This window comes from Loxodonta africana, chromosome 27 (genome assembly GCF_030014295.1).
Source record: "Loxodonta africana isolate mLoxAfr1 chromosome 27, mLoxAfr1.hap2, whole genome shotgun sequence".
In the NCBI taxonomy this organism is placed as follows: Eukaryota; Metazoa; Chordata; class Mammalia; order Proboscidea; family Elephantidae; genus Loxodonta; species Loxodonta africana.
The window spans coordinates 38,777,894-38,802,952 of record NC_087368.1 but is presented as its reverse complement, the minus strand read 5'-3'; the positions used below and the strand labels follow the sequence as shown (position 1 = coordinate 38,802,952).

Here is a 25,059-nt window from a genome sequence, read left to right as displayed (position 1 = left end):
TAATAGATAGGAAAGATAAGGATGTCATTACTGTAAATACATATGATTATCCTCCTGGGCAAGAAAATTGTATAAGAACTTTAAAAATCCAGGTGCTTGGCATAGGTAGAGCTTCTATCCAGAGTGTAGGCCTAGCCCCATTTTGTTATTTATTGCTCATGTTAGCCTGGTCCCAGATATCACAATATATGCTGTTACAAGAAACTTATGTTGAAAACTGTGACTGCCAGTCTTGCTTAAAGGTCAGCCTATCAAAAGTAAAAACAATCTATGATATAAATGTGGTTTTTTATAGCAATCTAATAGCATATTCATGGCTTTTACTGTAACTGATAGCATACACATAGCTCTCTCTGTAAGTGCTATGTATATTCATAGGCTTTACTGTAACTGATCGTATGTTCATGATTTTTACTGTAACTGATTGTCATATAGCCAATTGGATGACTTTATTGTAATATTTCCAGAAAATGTTTAGCATACAGCCAGTCAGAAGAATTCACTGCTAATTCCTCAAACACATGTACTTAAACATGTAACTGACTGTCCCTCATTGGAACTCTGGTTTTACTTTTGTGCGCTAGATGTTCCCTGATTTAAATCATATTCTGTCAATAAATTTCCTTTGAATTTAATGGAGTCTGGTTTACTCCTTGACATTTCTTGGTACAGTCAGCAGGATGTGAAGGAGTCTTACTGGTGGTGACCCTGAGGAGCTGAGAACTCAGAGTGTTAGCGTCTGCATGAGTCCTTTGAGCTAGTTACACCTGTATACACTAGTTACATACATAAGCTCGTACCCAATGCCACTACTTTTTTCTGTGCCATAGCCAAGAGAGCCATCTGCATCAAGCTGTGGCATCATGATTGTCCTACTAAGCCCTTAGTGGCTTGCTTTTGGCTCACCTGTATTTGGACAAGGGTCTGCAGTGATTTATGCTAATGGATGCCCTATTCCTTTTGTTGAAAACAACTTATATTTGACAATGCTGATAAGCTCTTGCCATGCAAATAATCAACAACACCAGTTTGTCCACTCTTTAGAAAATGCTTAGAATTAGAAAGGTTATTTTCAATGAATCTCTTACTGAAAACTGGCTTATAAAAGCAAACCAATCCTTCCCTCTCCTTAATAATCGAATGTGAACAGGAATGCTTTGTGCATTCCAAGGATATTTATTTTTATGTGGAGGATCATCTTATCTGAGAAAAAAGGGCCAGGCTGAACCTGTCACTTGGACCTTGCATTGCCAAGATGGATGGAATGTGGGTAGTAAATGCACTCTGGGAACTCCTGGAGTCCCTTTAGGCATCCACTCTTATGATGAAAGCCTACATTGGGATGATAACCTAAACTTTCCAACCTGGTATAAAAGAGATGCATTTGATCATCATATGAAATACCACAACTCTATAGCTGATCAACCCAGATTTAGATTTGTATTTCTCTGAGCCTTTTTACCCTGGGTTGGTGATCAACTTGAAAAAGCTATTCACAACCTGTCTGCTATTGTATCTAAAATTCATGATGATCTTGCAGATGCCATAAAAGCCCAACAACAATCTTTCCATTCCTTTGCTAAGGTTGTATTGGACTACTGAATAGTTCTTGATTTCATTCTTGCACAACAAGGTGCTGTGCCATTGCCAATAACGCTTGTAATAACTTTAAAAATCCAGGTGCTTGGCATAGGTAGAGCTTCTATCCAGGGTGCAGGCCTAGCCCCATTTTGTTATTTACTGCTCATGTTAGCCTAGTCTCAAAAATCACATGATATGCTGTGTTATAAGAAGCTTACGTTGAAAACTACAACTGTCTGTCTTGCTTAAAGGTCAACCAATCAAAAGTAAGAACAATCTATGATAAAAGGATTGGTGAATAACTGTGGTTTTTCCAGCAATCTAATACCAAATTCATGGTTTTTACTGCAGCCAATAACATATTCAGTTGTCATTGTAAGTGCTATGCATATTCATGATTTTTACTGTAACTGATTAAGATATAGCCAGTTAGAAGGCTTCATTGTAATATTTCCAGTAATGTTTAGGATACAGCCAACTGGAGGAATTCACTGCTAGTTCCCCAAATGCATGTACTTAAATTCTTCACTGACTGACCCTCATTAAAATTCTGGTTTTTCTTTTGTGGGCTAGACAGTCCTCGATTTAAATTGTATTTTGTCAATAAATTCTCTTTATTTGAACTTTACAGACAGTCTGGTTTACTCTTTGACAGAATCATCTGAAAGATTATTAGAATTAATAAGAGAATCCATGAAGATAGGAAGTTAAAAGATACAACCATAACATCAATAGTGTTCTCTACTCCAGTGAAAACCAATTAGAATATGTAATACATGAAGAGATTTCATTAACAACATCAACAAAAAAATAACATACTTTACAAAAAATATCTAACAAGAAAAGTGTAAGAGCTTTGATGAAAACTAGAAAGCTTTAATAACAGTAAATGGAGACAAGTACCACATTCTATTATAAAGATATCTGACCCAAGACATAGTGTTTTCAATAGCCTCGTATGCATGCAAAAGCTGGACAATGAATAAGGAAGACTGTAGAAGAATTGATGCCTTTGAATTATGGTGCTGCCGAAGAATACTGAATATACCATGGACTGCCAAAAGAACAAACAAATCTGTCTTGGAAGAAGTACAGCCAGAATGTTCCTTAGGAACAAGAATGGTGAGACTTCATCTCACATACTTTGGACATGTTATCAGGAGGGATTGGTCCCTAGAGAAGGATGCCATGTTTGGTAAAGTAGAGGGTCATCAAAAAAGAGGAATACCTTCAATGAGATGGACTGACACAGTGGATGCAACAATGGGCTCAAGCATAACAATGATCAGGAGGAATGGTGCAGGACCAGGCAGTGTTTTGTTCTGTTGTACACAGGGTCATTAGGAGTTGGAACTGACTCTACGGCACCTAACAACAACTAAAAACATGGGCAAAAAATTGAACGATGCAGGAAGCATCAAGAGAAGATGGAAGGAATTTACAGAGCAACTATATCAAAAAGAAGTGGTCAACACTCAACCGTTTCAGGAAGTAGCATATGATCAAGATAGTACTGAAGAAGTCCAAGCTGCACTGAGGCATTGACAAAAGACAAGGCTGCAAAAATTGACAGAAAACCAGTTGAAATGTTTCAGCAAACAGATGCAATGCCAGAAGAGCTCATTCATCAATGCCAAGAAATTCGGAAGACAGCTACCTGGTCAACTGACTAGAAGAGATTCATATTCATGCCTATTACAAAGTAAGGGGATCCAACACAATGCAGAAATTATAAGACAACATCACATGTAAGTAAAATCATGCTGAAGATAATTAAAAAATGGTTGCAGCAGTACACTGACAGGGAACTGCCAGAAATTCAAGCAGGTTTCAGAAGAGGTTGTGGGACCAGTAATATCATTGCTGATGTCAGATGGGTCTTGGCTGAAAGCAGAGAATACCAGAAAGATGTTTGCCTATATTTTAGTGACCACGGGAAGGCATTCAACTGTATGGATCCTAACTAATTACAGATAATACTGTGAAGAATGGGAATTCCAGAACACTTAATGGTGCTCATATGGAACCTGTACATAGACCAAGAGGCAGTCAGTTGTTCAAACAGAACAAGGGGTTACTGCATCGTTAAAAATCAGGCAAAGTGTGCATCAGGGTTGTATACTTTCACTGCCCTCATTCCATCAATATGCTGAGCAAATAATCTAAGAAGCTAGACTATATGAAGAATGTGGCATCAGGATTGGAGGAAGGCTCATTAACAACCTAGGATATGCAGATGATACAACCTTGCTTGCTGAAAGCAGAGGACTTGAAGCCCTTACTGATGAAGATCAAAGACTACAGGCTTCAGTACAGATTATATCTTAACATAAAGAAAACAAAAATCCTCACAATTCTCACACCATGATAGAGAAATTATTGAAGTTGTCAAGTATTTCATTTTACTTGGATCCACAATCAACAGTCAAGAAATCAAATGACATATTTCACTGGGCAAATCTGCTGCAAAAGACCTCTTTAAGGTTTTAAAAAGCAAAGATGTCATCTTGAGGATGAAGGTGCACCTGACCCAAGCCATGGTGTTTTTAATCACCACATATGCATGGGAAAGCTGAACAATGAATAAGGAAAACCAAAGAAAAATTGATGCCTTTAAATTATGGTGTTGGAGAAGAATACTGAATATACCGTGGACTGCCAGAAGAACGAACAAATCTGTCTTGGAAGATGTGTAACTAGAATGTTCCTTAGAAGCAGGGATAGTGAGACTTTGTCTTCCTTACTCTGGAAATGTTATCAGGAGGGATGAGTCCCTGGAGAAGGACATCATGCTTGGTAAAGTAGAGGGCCAATGAAAAAGAAGAAGACCCTCAATGAGATGGATTGACACGGGGCTGCAACAACAGGCTCAAATATAGCAACAATTGTGATGATGGTGCAGAACCGGGCCGTGTTTTGTTCTATTGTGCACAGGGTCTCTATGAGTTGGAACTGACTTCAGAGCACCTCAAAACAGCAACAGCAAGCTTTATGGCCGTATCTTTCTCTTGTAGAGCAGCTGGTAGGTTTCAACTGCCAACATTTTGGTTAGCAGCCGAGCGCCTAACCACTGTGCCACCATGGCTTCTCAGCCTCAGTAGTAAACATAAAAATATTAACTAAAAAAATTAGTTTTTCTCACATAAAATTGGCAAAAATTTAGCAGACTGACAACTCTAAGTATTGCTGACAATACTGACAACTCTAAGTATTGCTGACAATATGGGAAAACATTTATAGAACTACTTCTAATGTATTAGACGTATATGAATGCACCAAGATCTGGATGGATTTGCACCAAATGCAAGTAGTCATTTTGGGGGAGATGACAGGGACTTATGGTTGTGGTCGGGGGGACTTTACTGCACGTTTTATTATTATTATTTTTACATTATATTCATTTATTTATATAATTAAGAAGGAAGTAAACTATATGTTTGTTTATTTTTAAAGAGAATTGCTATAGTAAATTAAATAGAAGACATCTGGGTTTTGAAGTCTGTAAAGGGCAATGCTATCTCCCTCTATTTGGGAGCAGAGGGCACTGCCATTTGCTCAAAGTCACTCCCAGCAAGGCAGAGGCAACTTGGAGTCCGTCGTCTTTCTGTTGGCTTGTGCCTTCTCCCTACTGATGGCGCGCAAAGATTACAGCCAGATGACAATTTCCAGGCTACTTTAGCATAAATAAGAAGCTTCAGCGACCCAGTCATGGTGGAAATGTGACATTTTATATCTGCAAAGGAATCAGGCAGATAGCCCTCTAGAATATTCCTTGAGGCAAGTCACCCAAAGAAACTGGACAACAGTCTCCACTTGAGCTAGGCAATAATGATTCACAGTTGAACAGAACTTTATAGTTTTATTCTATGATGACAACATCACTACAATGTAAATTTTTAATAACCCTCCTATTCACAGATGAGGAAAATGAGGGTTTGGACCAAATAAGGGACTTGTTCTAGGCAACACATGAGCGGGTCAGCCCGGAGTGATGCCAAACTCTATGTTCTGAGAATCTCTGAGTCCACAACAATCTCAGTGGGGGCCCCAGGATCAGGGACTTGGCTGACATACTCAAAGAAGGTCATTGGAGGAGACATTGATGACTTCCTGGGCCATATGCCCTGGACCCACGATTCCCCTGCAACAGTGGAGGGCAGTTTCTGGCTCACTGATAGCTTCCCACCTCAAACCTGGGTCTCTCTTTTTCTCTGCCTGTGGAATTTCTCAGGCTCCCTCCATACAAACCTCGCTGGGTATGGAGTTAATACCCACTCTGGGTGGGGGCAACCCCTCACCAAGGGAAGATGTGGATAAACGCTCCAGTCTCCTTATGCTCTGCAGAGTTCTGAGGATCCCCAGGGAGACTGAGACTTGGTTGCCTACAGTGAACCTTAATCAGTCTTTCTCACCTCCCTATCTTGGCCTTGTGCTTCCTGGGATCACTTCCCATATAAACAGTTGTTACCTGCCGTTGAGTTGACCCTAACTCATGATGAAGCCATGCACAATGAGACTGGACCATGGTGATTCATACGGTTTTCATTGGCTGATTTTTCCGAAGTGGACTTCCAGGTCTTTCTTTCTGGTCTGTCATAGTTTAGAAGCTCCACCGAAACCTGTTCTGCATCATAGCAACACACAAGTGTCTACTGACAGACAAGTGGTGGCTGTGACTGAGGTATACTGGCTGAGAACCCAGACCTCCTCCATGGAAGGTGAGAGTTCTACCACTGAATTACCACGGCCTTCCCCCACCCCCGTAAACTGCTGTTGTATGCCACTGAGTCGACTACAACTCTTAGTGACCCAATATGAGAGCAGAACTGCTTCACAGGCTATAATCTTTACAGGAGCAGATCGCAGGGTCTTTTCTCCCACGGAGCCACCGGTGGGTTCAACCATCGACCTTTCAGTTAGCAGCTGAGCACTTAACCATTGCACCACCAGGGTTTCTTCCACATGAGCTACCTGCATCCAGATCCTTCACTTGGTGTCTGCTTTTGGCAGAACCTAAACTAAGAGTGCAAGGCATGCAGCTGGGTACTATGGGAGGTGTCATGAAGTCCAAGGTAAAAAGTCAGGTTCATGGAAATTTGACAAGTGATTATGTGCCTAAAGAAGGCAGTGACAACATAACTAGATTTTGCTTATAACTCTCAAATACTGCAACCCACTGCTTGCATGAGGTCATTTAAAAGTTCCAGAACACGTGTCTCTTTCGAGTTTAGAAAATATTGCTAGAGAGAGGCTGGAATGGGATGTACCAGGTTGGGTGTTTGGTCCACAGAGATGCATCGGGCTTCATCGGGAAGAGAAGGGCAGGGCAACGGCATGATCAAAGGGAGCCGGGAATGACAGGGTGTACTTAAAATATAAAATTAATCTGGCTGGGGGTCTGTGAACTCCGAGACTGTAAGCAAAATATGTGTGTGTGTATGTGTTTACAGGGGCATTTTTCTAGGGAGTGAGTCCATAGCTTTAATCACGTTCTCAAAGGGGCTTCATGACTTAAAACACGTGGGCCAAGCCACTGAAGATGCTGCTATGTCAATAAACTACACCTGAATTATTATATTGAAATAATATTTACTGAGCCCTCAGGCTGTGTCTAGGACAGAGCTTAGCATTTTATAAACATTATCTCAGTCAATTGTCACAACCATTTTTTTGAGGTGGGTCCTAGTACTATCTCCATTTTGCGGGAAATAAAGATGAGCAAGTGGACACCTTGAGAGATGTCTTGCCCAAGGTCACACAGCTGGACTTGACCCCAGGCAGGCTGACTCTAACCTCACACCCTTAACCCTGAGCCAGTGCTCTCAAACTCTGATGCAGAATCACCAGGAGGGCTGGTTAAAACAGACGGCTGAGTCCAGCCCCACAGTTTCTAATTTATCAGGTCTGGGTGAGGCCTGAGAATATGCATTTTAACTAATTTCCAGGTGGTGCTGATGCTGCTGGTCACACTTTGTGAGCCACACTTTGAATTCTAAACTATTCTCCAGAGAGGAGGATGCAGAGCCCCAGAGAGTCCATGTAACCTGTCCAGGGTCCCTCAGCTACTTAGCAGAAAAACCAAGATTAGAACCTGGGCCTGTGGCTTCCACACCTGAGACTCCCTAAGCCACTATCCTTGGAGGAGGACACATCCTACCTGGAAAGTGTGTGTATCTGCATACGGGCTTGCACACATGCAGTTCTGTTACCTGATGCGAGTCCAGATCCTGGGGATGGGCGTTGGGGGAAGACGGTTCCTTGCTTGGCTCTTCTGAGCCCACCCGGGCTCTTCTCCACCTCCGGGCCCGCCGATCTGTGGTATGTGGGGCCTCCTCAGGCTCGCTGCTGTCTGAGGTCTCCCCACTGGCTGCCTGGGGGTTGAAGTTCACGTCCAGCTCTCCCTGAAGGCGCATCTTCTCTGCTGTGGGGTTCCTAGGGGGCTTCCTCTGCAGCCAGGACAATCTGGCCTGGTGCCCAGCTTCCCGGGAAGAGCCCGCTGAGGAGGTCTCGGAGTCTGAGCACATACCCTCAGGGTTGGGGGAGAGCACGGAGGAGAGGGAGGCAGCTGAAGGGCCTTGGTCAGGGCCTCCGGCCTGTGTGAGCTGAGGTTGGGGGTTTCGGAGCAGGCCCTGGGGTCCTGGGCACAGCTTACGCAAGGCCTCGCTCCAATCAAAGTCCTCCTCACTGTCAGAGCCCATCTCTTCGTAGGCAGACACCACGCTAGATGTGGCCTCCAGGGCCTCGAATGTTCCACTCTTAGGTTTAGATAACAGGCGGGTGGGAGGTGGAGTGCCATCCTTCAGGGTCATCCAGTTCCCGTCAGGGCTCTGCAAAACTGGGGCCAGGTCTGTGGTGGGAGAAACCAGAAAGGGTTTGTTATCACCTTAGGGCAAGGTGGGCTTCCACCTGCCTCCTTCCCTATGACTGGCTTGTGGGGTGTTAGGGAGCAGCTGCCTGTAGGAAGACCAGAAAGACACACCTAATCGGAGGTTAGAGTTTAAAGGGCCCCAAGAAGTTTCTTAAGGCCTCACAGGTCCCCCAGAGCTTCACAGATGGAGAGGAACTTGGATACCCAGCTATTATTTCATGTCCACCTGGGCAGATGGCCACCTCAGTCTCCTCAAAACCATCTCACTCTAAGCTGGCTTGGATGGAGAAGACAGGTCTGCAGTTGGCAGCTCTAGGTTCTAGTTCTTTAATCGTGGGCGATGGTTTTGTCTCTTGGATTCTCAGTTACCCTTCTTTGGACAGGAGATAACTTTACTACCGGCCTAGCCTACCTCAAAGGGCTATGGTTTGTAGGCAAGGATGTTAAAAAATCCTGCCCTTGGCCGTTTTACAGATCTCACAACAGCCTTGTGAAATGGGTATGTAAGTTTATTTTTAGCTCAAGGCATATACCTCCATTTGGAAAGGATGTGAGGCAGAAAGAGGCTGGTACTTCCAATCTCACTTTACAGATGAGGGAACAAAGATAACAAAGTTAAATAACTTGTCAAAGGTCACAGCCTGTAACTGGTAAAGCTGGGATGGGGCACATTCTCTCTCTGACTGCAAGACAGCTCTTGGTCATAGGCTGTCCCATGAAAGTCCCCGGCCAACTATGCAGCATGGTGCCAGGGCAGCCCAGAGCGAATCTCAGTCTGCAGTCATGGTTCTGGACTGGCCTGAACTGGACACAGGTCTGCCCAGAGCATCTGTGCTGACTGGTGGCTAGGCCCCGAGGGCTGACCTACATGCAGGTGCTGACTGGTGGCTAGGTCCCGAGGGCTGACCTACATGCAGGTGCTGACTGGTGGCTAGGCCCCGAGGGCTGACCCACATGCAGGTGCTGACTGGTGGCTAGGCCCCGAGGGCTGACCTACATGCAGGTGTGACAGTTGCTTTACCTTGTTTTTGCTTAAGGCAAACAAGAAAATGTTTTGTGCCCATGTGCCTGGCAGGGGAGTAAGACACGTGGTGTCTCCTTTAGCAATGGGTACTTGGCTCAGCCCTGTGGCCTCAAGCATAGCAGTTGCCAGCAGAAGCTGTTGTTTTGTTTAATTTTTAAATTTCCTAACCAGAAATACTGCAGGGCTGCTTTGGGTTGAGTACTGGGGGCCCAGGGCTTGGAAGGGACCATTTCCTCTCCTACGTGTGGACAACTCTAGGTGAGCAACTTGAGAGCAGGGACTGGGTCTAAACTGATCTTTATTTCCCCAGCTGTCATACAGTGAGTGCACAATCAAGTTCTGTAAAGTGAAAAGGTGTTTTGGGAAAGCCCATTAACTGTCCCAGATGCTGTCAAGACCGGAAGTGGAGTTGCTGTAGTTTACCTGACCCACCATGTCCCTAAGGCTGACCACACCGTGGACTCAACCTTTCCCCTGAGGCACAAACAGAGCTGTTCCAAAGAGCCCAGCGGACATCAACCTTCTAAGACGATCTCCATCTCTGGTCTCCTCTGCTGTATGTTTTTGCTCTGCTGAGGCTGAGGAACACTCCCAGGAGTAATGTGTTTCCTGTGAAACATACCAGAGACACACAGGGCGACCCCACGTGTTGCAGAGTAGACCTGTGTCATGAGTCGGAATGGACTTGTAGCCAGCTAGTTTGGTCTTTTTTGGAAATGTACCAGGCATCCCTCAAGACCTCTGGTTGGCACAGGCATGTTAGCAGGTCCAGGACTGAGCGTTCCTCAGAAAACCCGCGGTTTTCTACATGTGTGCTTTTTGTTTGTTTCAATCTGCATCCTCAGGGATGCGTCCAGTCTTTCTTGTGATGCTGTTGGGCAGTTTTATGTTTACAGGCAATTGATAAATTACACAGGCATGCTTAGTTTTCCATAAAATTGTTCACAAAACCGTGTTTTGAAGACCAAAATCCTTTGCAAATTCATGGAATGCTTATAATCCAGTGGGGAAATATTTCATGAAATGGAGTATCTTTTAGAAGTTTGTGTGATACCCTCCAAATGTAACAGTTTGTAAGTCTAAACTTTGATTTTTTTTTTTTACGGTGGGAGAACATTTATTTTCATGCAGAATTGGAGTCGTGATGTCATGATGTTCGGATTTGCGGACCAGGTCTGTTCATGTTAGCTATGGCATCTTGGACAAGTCACCGGACCTCTCTGCCTGCTCTTACCTGCCAAACAAGATAACGGCAGTGCTTAGCAACCCTGCTGGAGAATAAATGAGACGGTGAAGCATAGATGAAGTGACTTGAAAAAGCTGGTTATTATTGTTTATTGAAGACCTGTTATGCGATACTCTCATACGTCCTGTGGAATCTAAGAGGCCCTTTCGTGTGGGACTTTGCAATCCAGGGAGACAGAAAAAGAGAGATGGAGGGATAGAGAGATAAAATGGATGGATGGATATAAATACGCTGGGCAGCGGGGGAAAGAAAGCCACGCCTAGAAAGGAAGAACGCACTTTAAAAACCAAAACCATAAAAATAAATAAATAAATAAAAATTTCATCTGCTCACAGCGCCTCTGCAATGTCATGGACGGTGGTTTCCACTGATAGACAATAAAATGTCAACACGGAAATGATCTTTTCTGGAAAATCTTCAGAAGGACTTCTTAAAAAAAACTTGATGTTTTTTGATTATACTGTGATAATAACGGATTCTGTTTACGTAGCTGTTGGTTAAGTCTTTTCCCTTACAGAATAGAGATGATGCACAGTCTTTACAAGCATATTTCTAAGTGTGGATGCTTTACTGCTAATCTGTGGTTGTTGTTGTCTAGATCTGACACGTAACAGGGACTGAGAACGCTGTTAATGACGTCTTCATGTGAGGACAAACGCACCCAGCTTCCATTAGACAGTATGTGCATCCGGGCGGGGAGAGAACCAGGCCTGGACTGGGGGTCCGGGTGGGGGTCTGGGTTGGGGTGGGCAGCTGTACTTCTCAGTCATGGGTTCCTGGACTACAAGGACTCAAGCTCTCAGTCCACCTTAAACTGGTAGCTGGCGTGCGGCTGTGGAGCTGAGGGATTGTAATACCCTGCCCAGAACCCCACTGCCCGAGCGTTCTCAGCAGAGCACAGGGAACACCGAGGACATGTCAAGAGCTTTAATTTCTCCTCTGCAACGAGGCAAACTTCCCAGGCACAAAACACGACCACATTATAACACCGTGTGCTGTGCTAGAGGCCATGTGACTCAGTGGCTCAGCTGCCCCAAGTGGGCACATACCAATTCTGACATATGGGAGGAAGAGCTGACCAGCCAAGCAATAGCCAAGAAACCTCTGGACAGCACTGTGAACCCACAGACCTACTAGGCGCTGCATAAAACAGTTACTTGTTTCGTCCAGCCTGTCCATGCTCTTCCAGCTGGACAAGGCGGGCTCCTCCCTCGGGTGCTGGCTCTGTTTCCACAGCTGCCGCCAGGCCCCCTCCTGGAAAGGGGTCTTCAGGGCATCTTCTCCGGTGAGCAGGCAGGCAGACTGGGACCGCTGTGGAAATGAAAGGGGGAAAGGAGTTAACTCAAAAGGCACAATCACTGGGAAGAATGCCTTCAGCTTTTGGGGTGGACGCTGTGGGGTGTAGAGAAAACACGTTTAATGGGCTCACGCTTCTCATGTGGACACTTAAAAGCTGCAAATCAGTACATAACAAATTGTAAGGACACAGATGGCCCCCTGCTAATTCCACAGCAAGCTGGCCAGGCCTGCTAGAAACAGTGCAGTGGAGTCTGACAGTAGCCAGCTCTCATGGGGCTCCTACTCACCCAGCCACTCACCCAGACAGTTTTATTTTTTTTGGCTCTTTAAAAAATTTTTTTTTATTATGCTTTAGGTGAAAGTTTCAGCTCAAGTTAGTTTCTCGTACCAAAATTTATATGCACCATGTTATGTGACCCTAAAAGGCTATCAATATAACGTGACAACACTCCCCCTTTCCACCCTGCATTTCCTGTGTCCATTCAACCAGCTCCTGACCCTTTGTGCCTTCTCATCTCGGCTCCAGACAGAAGCTGCCCATTTAGTCTTGTGTATCTACTTGAACTAAGAAGCACACTCTTCACGAGTATTATTTTATGTTTTATAGTCCAGTCTAATCTTTGCCTGAAGAGTTGGCTTCGGGAATGGTTTTAGTTCTGGGTTACAGAAGGTCCAGGGGCCACGTCTTCTGGGGTTCCTCTAGTATCATTCAGACCATTAAGTCTGATCTTTTTACGTGCATTTGAGTTCTGCATCCCACTTTTCTCCTGCTCTGTCAGGGACTGTGTTGTGTTCCCTGTCAGGGTGGTCGTTGGTGGTAGCTGGGCACCGTCTAGTTCTTCTGGCCTCAGGCTGATGGGTCTCTGGTTTATGTGTCTTTTTTGTCTCTTGGGCTAATATCTTCCTTGTGTCTTTGCTGTTCTTCCTTCTCCTTTGCTCCAGAGGTGGGTTGGGACCAATTGATGCATCTTAGATGGACACTTGGTAGCTTTTAAGACCCCAGATGCCACTCACCAAAGTGGGATACAGAACATTTTCTTAGTAAACTTTGTTATGCCAATTGACCTAGATGTTCCCTGACCAGCCAGTATTTTTTACGGGCCAACTGTGTGTGATAAACTGTTCTAGGGGATGCAAAAATACAAGCCTTCCCCTTAGAGACCTGCAGCTGGGAGAGTTTTAGCAGTGTAAATAGGAAGCTATGACACAACTTGAGTGCTATAAGAGATAGGTGAGTCAAATATGCCCCATCTGCAAACCTAGAACTATTACAACGTATTCCAGTTTAGCCCCTGCATTAAAGGAAGGGGGGGGAGGAGCTCAAACCCAAGGAGTAGTAGTAGAAATGGGGATTCAGATGACTGACAGAAAACATATCTGAGTTGTATCTTATTATGAAGCACAAATGTGACATACAGAGAATTTTATCCAACGGGGAGAGTCTAATTTTTCCCTTTGTCACTTAATAAAATTATCTTTTTCTTTTTTTTTTTTTTTGCTGAATTACCTATTTTTTCTTTTTTATTGTAAAAATATATACAACATTCGTCTATTCAACAATGAAATTATCTTGTACTGGTTATTTATTTTGCTCTTTTTATATCGATAAACTGAAGAGCGGAAAAGTATATTCATAAAGCCACTGAAGGCATCTGTGACTCTAAAATACTAAGCAAAATGCTGCTGTATTTAACTCAGGTTCCCCAGGCAATCCACCTCCACCTGCTGGCCAAGCTCTAAGCTAACAGCCCCATGCCTTCTGTCCCACTGAGAAATGCACTCATCTCTGCAACTTTCTTCCTGGCCCACCACAGGTACTTAGGATCAGAGATAACAGGAGAGCTCTCGCCAGCCTCTGTGGGCAGGACAGGAGTGGTTTGGAGCTGGATTCAGGAGTCCAGCTGTACTTGGGCTTCAATACCACCTCTTCTACCAAACCTTGGGCTAATATGGCCCAACGGTCAATCCTTCCAATGTACTGGTCACAGGCGAACACGGCCCAAGGGTCAAACCTTCCAATGTACTGGTCACAGGCTAACGTGGACCAGTGGTCAACCCTTCCAATGTACTTGTCACAGGCGAACATGGCCCAATGGTCAACCCTTCCAACGTACTGGTCACAGGCTAACGTGGACCAGTGGTCAACCCTTCCAATGTACTGGTCACAGGCTAATGCAGACCAGTGGTCAATCCTTGAATGTACTGGTCACAGGCTAACGTAGGCCAGTGGTCAGTACTTCCAATGTACTTGTCACAGGCGAACATGGCCCAATGGTCAATCCTTCTAATGTACTGGTCACAGGCTAACATGGCCCAATGGTCAACCCTTCCAACGTACTGGTCACAGGCTAATGCAGACCAGTGGTTAATCCTTCCAACGTACTGGTCACAGGCTAACGTGGGCCAGTGGTCAATACTTCCAATATACTGGTCACAGGCTAACACGGCCCAATGGTCAATCCTTCCAATGTACTGGTCACAGGCTAACGCGGAACAATGGTCAACCCTTCCAACGTACTGGTCACAGGCTAACGCAAACCAGTGGTCAATCCTTCCAATGTACTGGTCACAGGCTAACGTGGCCCAATGGTCAAACCTTCCAATGTACTGGTCACAGGCTAACGTGGACCAGTGGTCAACCCTTCCAATGTACTTGTCACAGGCGAACATGGCCCAATGGTCAATCCTTCTAATGTACTGGTCACAGGCTAACATGGCCCAATGGTCAAACCTTCCAATGTACTGGTCACAGGCTAACGTGGCCCAATGGTCAATTCTTCCAATGTACTGGTCACAGGCTAACGTGGACCAGTGGTCAACCCTTCTAATGTACTTGTCACAGGCTAACATGGCCCAGTGGTCAACCCTTCCAACGTACTGGTCACAGGCTAATGCAGACCAGTGGTTAATCCTTCCAACGTACTGGTCACAGGCTAACATGCGCCAGTGGTCAATCCTTCCAATGTACTGGTCACAGGCTAACGCGGAACAATGGTTAACCCTTCCAACGTCCTGGTCACAGGTTAACGCAGACCAGTGGTCAATCCTTCCATTGTACTGGTCACAGGCTAATGTGGCCCAATGGTCAAGCCTTCCAATGTACTGGTCACAGGCTAACGTGGCCCAATGGTCAATCCTTCCAATGTACCGGTCACAGGCTAACATGCGCCAGTGGTCAATCCTTCCAATGTACTGGTCACAGGCTAACGCAGAACAATGGTTAACCCTTCCAACGTCCTGGTCACAGGCTAACGCAGACCAGTGGTCAATCCTTCCATTGTACTGGTCACAGGCTAATGTGGCCCAATGGTCAAGCCTTCCAATGTACTGGTCACAGGCTAACGTGGCCCAATGGTCAATCCTTCCAATGTACTGGTCACAGGCTAACGTGGGCCAGTGGTCAATCCTTCCAATGTACTGGTCACAGGCTAACACAGCCCAATGGTCAATCCTTCCAATGTACTGGTCACATGCTGATGTGGCCCAATGGTCAATCCTTCCAATGTACTGGTCACAGGCTAACATGGACCAGCGGTCAACCCTTCCAATGTACTGGTCACAGTCTAACGTGGACCAGTGGTCAACCCTTCCAATGTACTGGTCACAGGCTAACGCAGAACAATGGTCAACCCTTCCAATGTACTGGTCACAGGCTAACGCGGACCAGTGGTCAACCCATCCAATGTACTGGCCATAGGCTAACGCGGAACAATGGTCAACCTGTCCAATGTACTGGTCACAGGCTAACGTGGACCAGTGGTCAATCTTTTCAATGTACTGGTCACAGGCTAACGTGGACCAGTGGTCAACCCTCCCAATGTACTGGTCACAGTCTAACGTGGACCAGTGGTCAACCCTTCCAATGTACTGGTCACAGGCTAACGCGGAACAATGGTCAACCTTTCCAATGTACTGGCCGCAGGCTAACGTGGACCAGTGGTCAATCTTTTCCATGTACTGGTCACAGGCTAATGCAGCCCAACCATGAGCAAGCTCTCCCCATCTTAACCTCCTGCCATCAAGTCGACTCTGACTTATAGCGACCCTATAAGACAGAGTAGAACTGTACCATAGGGTTTCTAAGACTGTAAACCTTTACAGAAGGAGACTGCCATATCTTTCTCCTGTGGGGTGGCTGAAAAGCTCACTGATTGCCCCTACCCAGGCTGGGCTTGGGGTTCTAGGCTTCCCCCATGCTCATTTGTGCTTCCCTGAACTCTATAGCAAACACTTTTCTTCTTGCCCAATGCCCCCACTAGACTCTGAGCAACTGAGGGCAGGGATGATATCCTGTCAATGGTGACACACTAGCCCCCGGCACAGTAACTGGTACAGTGTTGAAAACCAACCGAAGTTTGCTGTGGCAGTGAATGGGATTCGGGGTTGGTTACAGGACGGACTTTCAGAAGTGCTTCAATTTTTTTTTTTTTTAAAAGCCTCTTGGATAAAACTGGGGGGCAAGAGAAAGAAACAAAAATCAGCCCGCCCCGCTTACATCATGGAGGGTAAGGTCACACTTGGAGGAGAGGAAGCTAACACACATGGCAAGTGCTTCCAGCCGAGTGTGGCTTCCTTCACTCAGTGGGCACAGCAAGCACGGATCTGGCCCCTGGTCCTGAGACGCTCTCATGATGCAGCTTGACAAAAACCAAGGTCAACTAAACCCTTAATGGATAATGAATGGTTATCAGAGAGGTCAGAGGTCACAGCTGATGGCCTATTGGCAAGTGAAATGATCAAAAATGAAGGAAAAAAATCATTCTATGAAAATCTCCCATGTATTAAGCAGGACATACCGTTGGTACTCCTCCCACCCTGGTCTGGGTGAGGTTCCCCTCTGTGTGATCACAGGGGTCTTTCCGTGCTCTGGTATGGTTATACACTGACTGGTCAACTCTACCATGGACTGTGATCTTCCTGAAGGCAGGGATGACTTTTTAGGTCCCAAGTTTGTGGTTGAATTTGCCGGACTTAAAACACAGTTTTGGCCTATAGTGAGCCGACAGCCCAGTTGCTCTGCTAGATGTAGTATTATTGCAGCCTCATATAAGCCATTTTCTATCCCCTGGTTTTCCTTTTCATATTTACATGCTTCTCACTATAAATAAGTAAATTCCTGTTTTAAAAAGGGAATAAACAATATTTAATATTTAATTTTCCACTGGCTCAAACAATATTTTATGTGTGTATATGTGTGTCTGTAGAAGATGTCTGGGGGCCATTTCTATGGGAGAAAAATGTTTCTCTCACCACCTACAAAATCTAAGACCAACACATGAAAACCCCTCTCCTGTCCCAACAGGGAAGACAAGGTCTGTGTTTTTCATGAGAGTTGGGGGTGTCAGTAAACTACTGCTTCGTACTAAAAACTACAACCTGAAAGTCATAAAAGGTCCAACAAAACTGTCTCCAAAAGGTTTCAGGACATTGCCTGCCCGTTTCCAGACATGGCAGAAAAGCCACAGTTCTGGGACCCAGACTTGGTTTTGCCACAAATTCATTGCGATGATCATGGAGCCCAGCAGATGGTGCCACAACAATGCTTTTACTCACCCAAAACCAAAAAACCAAACCCACTGCGCCGATTCCGACTCATAGCAACCCTATAGGACAGAGTAGAACTGCCCCATAGGGTTTCCAAGGAGCGCCCGGCGGATTCGAACTGCCGACCTTTTGGTTAGCAGCTATAGCACTTAACCACTACACCGCCAGGGTTTACTCACCAGCTAGTCCAATCTTATTTGGCTCCTGGAAAGTGACAGGATTACTTGAGCACATTGTTTGCTCATTACTTTGGATGGACCCTGTATGCCCACCCTTTCTTCCCAATCTACAGTCTTTGCTTTCCTTCTCTCCCTCTTAGCCACCCGAGGGACCTAGGAAGCAGCAGGGCCAGTGACGTCTGGAAGGGCTGGCCTGAGTTAACGGTGGCTGCACCTCTATGCACATGGTCTGGGAATGGCTGATGGAGTCCACGGGTCAAGATGTTAGCATGCCAGCAAAGCCTTGTAAAGGTCGACTTGGGAATCTGAGCTTCCAAACTGGTGTGGCATCTTACCTCTTCAGGTACTAACTAATGGAAGATGCGTTAGGTGTCGGGTCGATGCCAGCTCCTCCTCTTGCTGCCTGTGGGACCTAAGCCTCAGTTTCCTCATGTAAAGGGGTAGTATCACGGCACACAGAAAGCACTCAATGAATATTAACCACTGTAATACAATGGCATTTATTCAGCCCAGATCCCTGGGTGGCACTGATGGTTTGCAGTTGACTATTAACCCTGGTAGCACAGTGGTTAAGAGCTCGGCTGCTAACCAAAAGGTTGGCTGTTCGAACCCACCAGCTGCTCCTGGAACCCCTACAGGGCAGATCTACTCTATCCCATAGGGTTGCTATGAATCAGAATCGACTCGACCGCGACGGGTTTGGTTTTGGTTTTATTAACCTAAAGGTTGGCTGTTTGAATCTACCCATGCCACAAAAGAAAGGCTGGGTGATCTGCTTCGGTAAAGATCACAGCCAAGAAAACCCTATGGTAGTTCCAGTCCATAACACATGGCCAGGAGATGGAATTGAGTGGATGGTAACTTCTTTTTGTTGTTTGTTATCACTGCTTCAGTGCAATGTATCCACTCTCATAATCTGAGTGGGTACAGACGACTAAAAGGAGGCCCAGAAGGGTTAATAACTTGCCCAAAGCACAGTGGTCAGGTAGAGGCGGGGTGTGAGCTTGGGTCTGAGTGGCCGTAGTCAATGCCCTCTTGGTGCTGAAGCTGACAGCCACTGCTGACAGCCAGGGAACAATGCGCTCCTGGCTAGCGGTACTCCAACCAGCAGGGACTGTCCTGCGAACCAGCTGGCTCTGAAGCTTTGGGCGTAACGTTACCTTTGTCATACCTTCCTTTGCAGTCCTGCACCCTCCACGTTGGCAGCAGCCACGTGTTCTACCCATACCTCTTGGAACGGCTCGCTGAGGCACTGACCATGGCTTTGAGATAGGGTCTTTGCTCTCAAAGAGCCCACAATATGAAACAGGGAGATAAGAACGTTTTTAAGTATCAAGGTTTTTTGGGCAAAGGGTTCAATATTAGAGGGCTGTGTGAACAGACAAGGAGCCTTGGTGGCACAATGATCAAGTGCTCGGCTTCTAACCAAAAAGTTGGTGGTTTGAACCCATCAGCTGCTCTGTGGGAGAAAGATGTGGCGGTCTGCTTCTGTAAAGATTTATAGCCGTATAAACCCTATGGGGCGGTTCTACTTTGTCCTATAGGGTCACTATTACTTGGAATCAACTTGCTGGCAACAGGTTTGGTTTTGATTTATGAATAGACAACTAAGACATGGCTATGCTTTGTATTTTTAGGATCACACCCAAACCCCCTACTGCTGTCCAGTCCATTCCGACTCATAGTGACCCTACAGGACAGAGGAGAGCTTCCCCATATGGTTTCCAAGGTTGTAAATCTTTTTACAGAAGCAGACGGTCACATCTGTCTCCCACGGACCTGCTGGTAGGTTCGAACTGCTGACCTTTCAGTTGGCAGCCAAGGACTTTAACCCCTGCGCCACCAGGGTTCCTTAAGGATCAGATAAAGCCGTTAAATTCAACCCAACAATTACAACAATAAAAAAAAAAACTTTATTTCTGTGTATAGGCATTTCAGAGAGAGAGAGAGAGAGAAACAAAAGAGAGAGATGAGAAAGAGGTGGGAGAGATGGGAGAGAGAGAGGAGAGACAGAGAGACGAGAGAGGAGAGTGGGAGAGAAGAGAGAGAGAGGGGAGAGACACAGAGACGGAGAGAGATAGAAGGAGAGAGAGAGAGGAGAGATAGACGAGAGGGGAAATGTGAGGGAGGAAACAACAAAGAGAAGGCAGGCAGAGGGAAACGGAGAAAGGCCAAGGGCAGGAGGGACTCAGTGGTCAGCAGGGCGTCAGCGTCTGAGCTCTGCTGTCACTGTCCTTATCCGCAGCAGCATCACCACATTACTACAGAGATGGCTTTTTATGTGCATGTGCCAAGAGAGGCAGGTTTTAAATGAATAACCACCCCTGTGCTGAGGGCTTTGAAAGCTGGCTGCACTGACCTCCTCCACCTTACTGGCAGAAAGCCACACAGTAAGGGAGGAAATTAAAAAGGGAACAACTGGACTTTCTTTTAAGAGACTGGACGGGAAACTGTCTGCATGGGGATGGATATTTGGGTTTGGGTTTTGTGATCAAGCCCAAGTAGTGGGGCCTGCAGGGTTCTGAGACCCTGTATAAGGTGCCGAAGGTGTCCAGGCCATTGGAGAATTAAAGAGAAAAAAGGGGGATGCATTGCCAGGAGACCACAGGGTTGGGGCCCCCCATGGTTTGTAGGTCAGCGAGACCCTGGTGGCATAGTGGTTAAGAGTTTGGCTGCTAACCAAAAAGTCGGCAGTTTGAATCCACCACGTGCTACTTGGAAACTCTATGGGGGAGTTCTACTCTGCCCTATAGGGCTGCTGTAAGTTGGAATAGACTTGATGGCAATTTTTTTTTTTTTTACTACAATAAAAAATTATACTAAAAAAACGCAGCCTATGGGCATTTTTGTTTTTCCTAAATTTGTCTCTGTGTAAATACCCAGCTCCACAGCCTTCAGTAGTCCGTATGTCCTGTGTTTATTCTCTCACTGCTCCCTGCCCCGCTCACACACACACCCTTCTCTCAGTCTCTCCTGCCCTTTAGAAAACTTTATGCTGCCCAGTGGCAGGTGAGTCCACCACAGATGGGTGACCACGGTGTCCCCATCTCTATACGGAGACCAGCTCTGACCTGCGCACATGCAGGACATCTGAGCGGGGTGGGCCAGTGTTGCTCGGGACTCACCCAGAGGGTGGTGGACGCTCGCTGGCCTCCTGGGAAAGCTGTGGTCCCCTCATCAGCTGCCTTCATACTGCAGCTCCGGGGCCGTGGCCACGCCGGCTCTTCTTCCGCTTGCTGCTCACTTTTGCTCTTCTGTTTCCTTATGATCTGTCGAGGGGGCAGGTGACAAAGGTATGTTATTAAAGAGGCCCCTGGGGCTAGATGGAGTAGCTGGGACCATCACTGGGACTCTTCCACTTAGAGTTTAGTTTTAATGGGCTACCAGCCCGTTTCAGATCTGCCTGATAAAACAATACGACCAGGGCCTCAAACATTGCTACAGCGCTTCCGTTGTGTTGGTGCTGTTCAGGTGACTCTGACTCATGGCGACCCCACGTGTGCAGAGTAGAACTGCTCCTTAGGATTCTGAAGGCTGTGACCTTTTGGAAGCAGATTACCAGGCCTGTCTTCCGCGGTGTCTCTGGGTGGGTTTAAGCTGCCAACCTTTAGGCTAGTAGTCTAGCACTTAACTGTTTGCACCATACAGAGACTCCCCCGTGGCACTTCACATTTTGTAAATGATCCTCACTTTTATGATGTTAACGTCTTCTACTTATTAAATGCCTACTGCATGTCAGATTCTGTTTTAGGTGTCCTCAAGACGATTCTAACAGTTACACGCTAGAGTTCTCCCCACTTGACAGGTGAGGGTACAGGCACAGAGAGGTTAAGATACCACGAAGGTCACACGGCTCATAAACAATAGGCCTGGATCTCAAACCCGGAGTCTCTGGCTCCAAATCCTGACGTTAGGAAGAATCTGGAAGCCCAAGAGTCACCAGGGATATTAAGGTCATTTGCATCACTTGTCGGCCATGGCTGTTTGGACTTAGTGAGTCTGTTTTCCTAGGTCTCTGGCCTCCCAAGTTCCTACAGGCAGAAAGCAGCTGAGAAAACGCTGAACCACCAGGAAGCGCACGCTCTTCAGTGTTGTTTTAGACCAGACTGGAAGATGAAAAGGAAGGCCAGGAGCTGAGGAGAGCACTGACCTGCCGCCTAGCAACAGGGCTGGGGTCTAATCAAGCATGTCCCCACCTCCAAAGCAAGGACCTGGCACATTTGCCCAGTGGGATTTTAGGACTACCATGGACCAGTGACCACCTCTGCCTCCTATTCCCCTTTGCCAGTAGGTGGGTTTCATGCTCTCTCCCTGTCCCTATTCCAACCTTGTATGTTGGGTATGTGGGGCAGACAATGTGTTTGTCTGGTTGACAGGTCTCCAGCAGGAAGGGAGCTGGATCTGGAGAGAACACACTTGGGACTATGACTGGATGAGACACCTGGGGGTCTTTAGATAGGGTGGACGTGTTTGGCACATGAAAGGGGTGTGAATTACTCTGGCTAATAGGGATGACTGTTGTAGACAGGATAATGGGCCCCACTTTGTCAACACAACCTGTACCTAGCCCTTTGCCATGTGACTGGGCCATCCCACCCAGCACAGGGGGAGTAGTCTCTCCCGCCCCTGGGCTTTGAGCTCAACCATGTGGTTTGCTTTGGCCAATGAAATGTGAGGAGGGAGTAGGTAACTGTGTCGGGGCCAAGCCAAGGTGAGGGAGTAGGTAACTGTGTCGGGGCCGAGCCGAGGCCTTAGGGGAGCTTCTTCCTGCTCCCTTGTGCTTCTTCCATGACAAAATATCTGATGCACCCCCGTTTAGGCCCTAAACGAACACGCTGCAGCACACCTGATCCCAACCACAGCTCAAAGCAGATCCTCCTGCCAGGTCCCAGCCTAGATCAGCTGCACAGATGCATGAGTGAGAAAAAAATGATCCTTGTTTAAAGCCATGGAGTTTTGGAGTGGCTGTTTACTCACAGCAATGAACTGATACACTATTTAAAGGCACAGCTTGGGGCATGGAGGTAGTGGGGTGACTGTCAAGCCTCTTCAGTAAGAGACTGTTTAGGAAGTGTGGGAAGGGAATACCATCCAACAGATGCATGCATGTGTGTGCGTGCATGCGTATACACACACACACACACACACACACACACACAGCCCAAGAGACCTAGGGAACAGGAAGCCAATAAGTAACCAGGTTTGTGCTGAGCTCCTGATTCCTTGCCCACTAGCTCAATCCCTAAAGGCAATTAGTTCATACTGCTTAGAAACAGCCCGCAGAGCACAAAAGACAAAAAGGAGAAGGCACAGAAGAAATGGTGCCTGAGACCTTTCCCGTATCTGCTCGTTAGCTCATCTGGGCCAGGGTGATAAACTACAGCCCCCGGACCACCAGGGCCTCCTACCTTTTGCAGAATAGTTGTGGCCAGCTCCTCTGTCAGCTCTTCTTTGTGGTCCCGCAGGTAACTGGCCTCGTTCTGCTTATCCTGCAGAGGGAACAGAATGGCCGTGTGCTGTGGGTGGGTAGGGGAGACTCAGCAGTCACTCTTAGGGCCAGTCATGTTCTCCTGACCATAAATGCAGCGACAGGTGGGCATTGCTCTATTCAAGCACGGCTGTTGTGACACTGACTTCCTACAACCTGAACTTTCTCCTGGAAGCACGATCCTGAACCACGCCCCCCACCCCCACAGAGAAGTGGAGGGCCATACCAGGCTGTCCCCGTAGGCTTCTGCTTTGCAGATTGCTTCTTCAATGGCCTCTTCAGCTACTCGTAAGGCAACAGCCAAGGTGTCCATCATGCTATGTCCTAGACAGGAAATAGAACACAGGCCACTTCTGGAAAGGAGGTGACAAGTAAAATGACTGCTCCACATCAAGCTCCTCTGCTTATACCCCTCAGTGGCTCCAGGATAAATTCCAAGCCTGGCACACAAGCCCTTCTCACCTGCCTGCTGCCTCCCCCTCGCCATTCATACCCCATGCCCAGCCCAGCCACAAGGACTTATTTGCAATTCTTTCAAAGCTACCATGTCTACCCATGACTCCGTTATCAAGCTGGTTCCTGGGACCCCAAGCCTTGGCCCAAGGGTTCCTCCTCTGAAAAACCTCAGCTCCACCCCCCCCACCTTGCTCCTACTCCCTCCCACCCCTGGCTTGATGCCCACCCAAGGTGCTCCCACAGCTAATTGGCTTGTTCACACAGGAGCCAGAGGGGTGCCATCTGCATCCCTTGCCCCAACAGTCACTCTCAGAGAGCAAGGCTTGATCATATTCATTATCGTATCCTAACCCCAAGCACAGCTCCAGGCACCCAGATGTCTGAACAAAAAAAAACTTAATATAAGGAGTTATCACGTTCTTCATCTACTTTCTCGGGTTGTGTTTTATCTATGTGCTTATAACATATAATCGTGATCAAACGTCCTAAAGGTCCCTGGCTGTGCACATGGTTTAATATAAATACAAAATCCATCCGAAGAATTTTTTTAGACTCTAAATCAGTAGTATTGGTAATAACAACACCGGCCAACCTCACTGAGCTCAACTGTGTGCCGGGCCCCAGGCTGAGAGTTTCACATCACTATCACATTTAGTCCTTCCGACAGTCCAGTGAGTAGGTACCATGGATATCCTTTTACAGATGAGAGAATTGCCCAAGGTTACACGGCGAGACTGTCAGAGAGCTGAGACTTGAACTGAGGACTTTTTGTCCCCAAAGACCGTGATTTTAACCATAAAAGTGAGATAAATACAAGCTAACTTGATTTTTTAAAAAAGCACCATCATATTTTTGGTGAAGGCATTTTTTAATATGGCAAAAAACAGGAGGAGGGATCCCCAATCAGAGGACTTCCACAGGTAACAAATTCTCTTTGGAGCTAAGTTCTAAGAAGAATTCTACTTCCTTTTAGGCACCAGATATTTGCTTCTTATTCGTAAATGAGAACTTCTATCATCTTCTCTTAGTTTGCCCCAGAAGCCAACTTATGTCAGGAACAGGGATGTAGGTCTACGGGGCTACGTGCCTGGGTCTCCATTTCCCCAGTATCCATCTCCTGTTTCCATTTATAATCTCCTAGTCATACACTGTTTAACACATGTAATCTCCTGTAACCTGCCTCAAATTCTTTGTGGAGTGAGACAGGGTTTAAGAATATTAATTCATTAATCGATCATTTAATGAAAAATATAAATTCAAGCTTCTTAGACACCTAAAGATGCAAATGTGGACAGGAGGTGGCATTTGGAAAACACAAAAACATCAACACAGTTAAGGTCACAGCGCTATGCCAGCATAAGTATGTCACAGGCT

General features: G+C 46.4%; 1 protein-coding gene across 3 annotated transcripts in view; it reads right to left on the bottom strand.

The window, feature by feature from the left end:
• Window positions 1-25,059, bottom strand: part of MYRIP (myosin VIIA and Rab interacting protein) — a 296,021-nt gene that overhangs the window by 68,842 nt on the left and 202,120 nt on the right. For all 3 annotated transcript variants that reach the window (XM_003415694.4, XM_010595490.3, XM_010595491.3), the window contains 5 exons: window positions 23,456-23,553; window positions 23,150-23,230; window positions 20,867-21,010; window positions 11,877-12,030; window positions 7,791-8,428 (listed from right to left, as the gene is read on the bottom strand). In XM_003415694.4, the coding sequence (XP_003415742.2) occupies window positions 7,791-8,428; window positions 11,877-12,030; window positions 20,867-21,010; window positions 23,150-23,230; window positions 23,456-23,553 (1,115 nt within the window). The remainder of the gene's footprint in view (window positions 1-7,790; window positions 8,429-11,876; window positions 12,031-20,866; window positions 21,011-23,149; window positions 23,231-23,455; window positions 23,554-25,059) is intronic.